At 33.9% G+C, this 6,000-nt stretch overlaps 1 protein-coding gene across 2 annotated transcripts in view; it reads left to right on the forward strand.

The window, feature by feature from the left end:
- Window positions 1-6,000, forward strand: part of CWC22 (CWC22 spliceosome associated protein homolog) — a 63,466-nt gene that overhangs the window by 51,460 nt on the left and 6,006 nt on the right. For both annotated transcript variants that reach the window (XM_082397516.1, XM_082397517.1), the window contains exons 15-17: window positions 2,424-2,501; window positions 3,137-3,289; window positions 5,241-5,368. In XM_082397516.1, the coding sequence (XP_082253642.1) occupies window positions 2,424-2,501; window positions 3,137-3,289; window positions 5,241-5,368 (359 nt within the window). The remainder of the gene's footprint in view (window positions 1-2,423; window positions 2,502-3,136; window positions 3,290-5,240; window positions 5,369-6,000) is intronic.

Here is a 6,000-nt window from a genome sequence, read left to right on the forward strand (position 1 = left end):
TTTGTTCAAGACTATAGATTAGTTCTTGAAATGCCATGGTATGGAATTTTGAGAAGAGATTATTCTTTTCAAATTAAAAAATTATTTTTTCCCTCTTAAAGTTTATTTATTGGTATATTAATAATAGTGTACCTATTTGTATTATGGGGCACTTGATGTGTTGTCATTGGAAGAGAATAAATTAGTGAATTAACCTTTAAAATTATAATTGAAACTGAAGTTATAGTATGATCTTGTCACATTATTTGAGGAATACAATTAAGTCATTATAAATTTTATTAATATTAATCTAGAGGATAGTTGTTCTAGAACTTAACTTCAACATATTTTGATAACATTTGGAAGAGTGTCTTAGTGCATCTGTTTTCATGCACTCAAAAGACTCTCCTAAAATCACTATGATATTTAATTAAAATGTTAAAATATTTAATTATTTTATGCCACAGGGAATAACTCTTGTAATTGCACTTAGTCTAGGGAAGAAAGTAATTTGTTTTTCAGGTAGTGCTGACTTTATTAGCAATGCTATCAGCATATTACCATGTTATATTGTTTAAAATCTGATTACCTGTTATGTTATTGTAAAATACAGTGTTGGTAGAAGAAGTTGAAAATGCATTTTAATATATCAAATTAACATTATATGGCAGAACTCAGAAAAGCCTCATTTAAGTTTTTAGTACTATATTAAATTTTGACAAAGTACATCTCTTCAGAACTTAGACATTTATAAACATTTTAATTGAGGCAACTCGTGACTAATCTTTAAAAAAATAATAATAATCTAGCTATATAATTACATCTAAAAATAATCTTATATTGTGAAGGGAGGCCTTTGAGTAGATAGTCTTATAAGTGAATTATCAGCTTCTAGAACAGCACTGTCCAATACAACTTTCTGCAGTGATGAAAATATTCATATTCTGCACTGTTTAGTACAGTGGCCACTATACTCGTCACATGTCACTTTTGAGTACTTAAAATGTAACTAGTGTGACTGAGAAACTAAAATTTGAATTTTATGTAATGTTAAGCAATTTAAATTTAAATAGCTATGTGTTGCTAGGACCTAACATACTGGACAGCACAGTTCTAGAGTGTCTGTTCTGTGCTTCAGGGTCCCCTTGCTTCCTCTTGCACATAGATATTTGCAGTAAATGCATATTGACCTCATTTTAAAAATTATTTACAATAATTGCTTAGGTTGTATCTTAGTAATTATTATATCAAGTGACAAAATGCTACAAAATGTTATCAAGTGACAAAAGTGTCAAAATTCCTAATTGAAGATATAAAGGTAAAATTAAATAAAAGTAAAAATGAACTGAAATGTATACATTATATTTTATAGGCTTGCTTTCTGTTTATAGAAAGCAAATACATTGCAGTTACTGTATTTAAAAAAACTAATTTTAAACTTTCTGATAAGAAATGTTTTGTTGAGAAATATATTTAGTTAATTCCACAGCAGTGCTCAGGGTTAGGGGTAGGGTTATGTCTTTTTTCATTTTGTCTCCATTGATTTGTCCATATTTCCTGAGTTTCTTCATTTATGAAATTTCTGTAATCAACACGTATTTCATTAAGGTTATTTCAGGAATTAGTAAATAATATTTATTTGTTATAAGTCATTTGTGATGATGGTATTTCCTGATCCTAGATTTATTCTTGCATTTCTTAGTTCAACAGAATTTTCGCAAAGGAGTTTTCAAGGCACATAAATAACTGATTGGACAGTGTGTTATTATAGCAGTTATGAAATGATTCCATCTATTTATAGAGATTCATCTATTGACAGATCTATATGTATAACATTTATTTTGAGGCTAAAAAACTTAGCCACAAATGTCTTTTTTTGTTGTTGCTCTTTTAAATATATTTTCTTCTTTATCAGCCAGAGGGTCATTTACATTAACATTGAAGCTGTGCCCATGTATGCTTCTGTCAAGACTCACCATGTTCTGCCTTTTCCATACTAACAAAATATATTCCTTGATAATTGGGTTTAAATCTTTGGAAGATGTATAACTGAATTGTTATATGTCATATTGGTGATCTATATTTAAAAGATTTCTGTGTAGAATCTTTTTAGAATACAGTATATTCAGTCTCTTTTTGATGTATCTGTTTCCTATACTAGGTTTTCATGAAGTGGTTCACACTTATATGAATTTAGAATTTTATAATCAATCTAATTAGCATAAATGACTATGGAATTTCTGTCAGGCAAACAGAAGACTTTAAAAAACTATAGGCTTGAATAGATTGAATTTTTTGTTTTGTCTTCACAACTAAAGTTCACAGAGTTTTGTGTTTTTAAAACCTTATTTAAAAATTCAGGCTGTCTCTATCATATTGATAAATTATCATATAGCATGGATTCACTGTGTTTTGAATCATTAATGTAATTGTTTTCCAAATAGAAAGAACTCTGCAACATGATACTTGACTGCTGTGCCCAACAAAGGACATATGAGAAATTTTTTGGCTTATTAGCTGGGGTGAGTTCCAACCTCATTTTTCTTGTTGGATTTTGATGAAATCACAAGGGTAATTCTTAACATGAGTATTGTGAATTAATGTGTCTGCTTTGTTGCCTGGTCTAATATAATAACATATCTTTGCTGAAAGCAAATTGTTCTTCCCTTCCACAGGTTTCCCACTCTCTGCAGCTTCCTCCTTTCCCACTTCATTTTTGTAGTGCCTTAACGTTACGTATTACTCTTCCAGAACTTTGAGAAATTCCACATGCTTTGTAAAATTTCCCAAAGAGGACAGTTAAATGCTGTCTTTTCAAAATTTCACAGCAGTTTCTGAAGTCAAATACATGCTCAGGCAGCACAAATAAAGCATGAGCTAAAATAATTTTTTGAGTCCAAACTCAACCCACAGAGAAGTATATTTATCTTATACAAATGTTTGTGTCTGTGGTCAGCTACATGTATAACTTTGTTTTAGCATATAAATCCCAGGTAGATAGGGGTGATATATATTAACTTCTTTTTTGAGCATCCCATTATACAGCACAAGAAGACTGAGTGATATGATATACAAATATTTATTAACTTTTGATTGAATAAAATTAGTATTTAATATGCTCATAATGGTATTGACATTTTTATTTTTAATTTATTAGCGATTTTGCATGCTAAAAAAAGAATACATGGAATCCTTTGAAAGTATATTCAAAGAACAATATGATACCATCCATCGCTTGGAAACAAACAAATTGAGAAATGTTGCTAAGATGTTTGCTCACCTCTTATACACCGATTCACTTCCATGGAGCGTAAGTAGATGGGTCAATATTTGTACTTCTTTCCTAATCCCCTGTTATTATGAAATAGATATTAAGTATAACATAGCCATACTTTTCCTATGTAGGAAATGTACTTTAAAATGAAATGTGGAGCAAACTTTTACTATAATGGCAATCTTTGAGGTTGTGTTCATATAACATGGGATCAAAAAACTAAGTAGGGACTCCCCTGGTGGTGCAGTGGTTAAGAATCCGCCTGCCAATGCAGGGGACACAGGTTTGATCCCTGGTCCAGGAAGGTCCCACATGCCGCTGAGCAATCAAGCCCGTGCTCCACAGCTACTGAGCCCGCACGCCACAACTGCTGAAGCCCGCACACCTAGAGCCCGTGCTCCGCAACAAGAGAAGCCACCGCAATGAGAAGCCCGTGCACCGCAACGAAGAGTAGCCCCCGCTCGCCGCAACTAGAGAAAGCCCGCACACAAGAACGAAGACCCAACGCAGCCAAAAATAAATAAATTGATTAATTAATTTTTTTAAAAAAAGAAAACCTAAGTAAATAATGTGTGAGTGTAAGAAATACCATCCTGGATGATATTAACAGTCCAAACATTACAGTGCTTTTTGATAGTGATGGCTAGGAGTGTTTTCAGAGAAGATATAGATTTTCATCTTCTCTGTGTACACACGTGTGTGCACGCTCATATTCACGTACACCAATCGTTTGGTGGCACCTAAGCCTCTGAGTTACTGCCTGTTTCCTGACGGAGTAACTCAATAGTTCCTCTGGTAAGGACATGAGAGAAATGACTGTTCGGGCAAGATGTATTTTTCTTAGCAGGCATTGAAGTTGGGTAAGTGATAGGGAGGAGCTTCTGTAGTCATAGTTAGAGCAAGGAAAGATATTCTCGATGGGGAAATGTACACTGGGTTGGAATTTGAACTACATTCATTAAGCTGGCACTTAATTGTACAATTACTATTCACTCAACAGCCATTTGTTTAGTCACCAACTCTGTGCCCAGAAAGAGACACTGGGCATCCAAAATGAATTGTATATGGTCCCTGCTTTCAAGAAGCTTAGTACCATATAACAGAAGAGGTAAGATGCCCAAGGTAATAATGCAAAATACAAAGTGGCAGGTTAGGCTGAAGGAACTGAAAAATCAGAAAGAAATTATATCCAAGAAGGAAGAAAAAAGAGGATCATATTGTAGAATACCACAACCCAGTGGTAGAATGAAGCAGCATCATTGAGCTTATAAATGTTGGATAGATTTTTGTAATACTTTAAATACTAAGTGTGTCCAGCTACTTCAATAGGCATTTATAAGCTAATAACAGAGCAGGCTAATCATAACTTTTACTTTGTTTTTACTCCCTTCTCTGGGAAAATGAAATCAAAGTTTTAAACAATTGAAATAAGTGAGCTCCTGGAACACATCCCTAAAAAACTGGAGGTTGCTTTTATTTTTATTTACCCTAAAATTTCTCTCTGTGAGCTTCAGTAAGCTCACTATCACAGTCTTAACTATTCAGAACAAGCCATCACTCTTCGTGTTTACTCTTCTTGTGTACTCTAGTGCTGGACAGAACTGTAGCTTGATGCTTTAAGTGGCATTTTGCCCCCAACCCTCATACACCCATGTTTTGATGAGTGAGTTTTAGGAGCTAGTAATCTTAGCATTATATGCTCAAGACAGTATTCCTCCCTGCTATAAAAAGCACATTACTCAGGAAAGAGAATGAACTCTATTTCTGTAGCATCTTAACATTTTGGAAATTTGTATAGAGAAGCAGTCTTAAACTTTCCCAAGTAATAATGCGTATCAGCATAAGGGAAGATATTTAGAGATAATTCTTACTGCAGATGAGAACAATCGTTAATTTCAAGGGACACTAAAAGTTACAGGTATTGGTCACTTTGTCTCATCTTTTGAACACCAAAGTAAAATTATCGTTTTCTAATTTTAATTTTCAGGTTCTTGAATGCATAAAGCTGAGTGAAGAAACCACTACGTCCTCCAGTAGAATTTTTGTGAAAATATTTTTCCAAGAACTGTGTGAATACATGGGTCTTCCTAAACTTAATGGAAGATTAAAGGATGAGTAAGTTTATTATTAAGCACTTTTTATTCTTACTGCCCTCGGAGGTTTTCCCCTACTTCAGCAGCCGTAAGTTCACCCTTAGTTGTAAAAATACAAGTTAAGTCCTTAGGACATTCTTTGTCCGTTACACTGCTCTGACTCTGATGTTCTGTGTGGCACAGGACAATGTGAAACTTTTAACGATCGTTTAGTTCAAGTAGAGAAAATGCAGAATTAACGCCTCTTTTAGTTTAGTTAGGACATACAAAATTTTTTTGCATGCTCACTGCAGTTTCCCAGTAATGAGTATTTGTAGTTTTATTTTCATTTTTACCCTAATATTGAGCCAAAGAATGATAATTTTTTGTATTATCAGTGGATGATTGAGAACATATACCAGTGAATATCAGTCCTGTAACTGTTGAAATTATTACACTGAACTAGGGCTTTGTTCCAGGACTATTATGGAATCCCTGTCCCAGCTTCCTTACTTCCTGTGTATTCAGATTGCCCATTGCCACGCACATTGGCTTCTACTCCATTCACACTCCTGAAATCCTTCCAGATTTTTTTCAGTGACCACCTGCCGAGTCCCGCAGTCATTCTCAGTCCTCATGCCTCTTGACCTCTTGGTCTCACTTAAACCGTTGCCC

This window comes from Balaenoptera borealis (genome assembly GCF_965194805.1).
Source record: "Balaenoptera borealis genome assembly, chromosome: 6".
In the NCBI taxonomy this organism is placed as follows: Eukaryota; Metazoa; Chordata; class Mammalia; order Artiodactyla; family Balaenopteridae; genus Balaenoptera; species Balaenoptera borealis.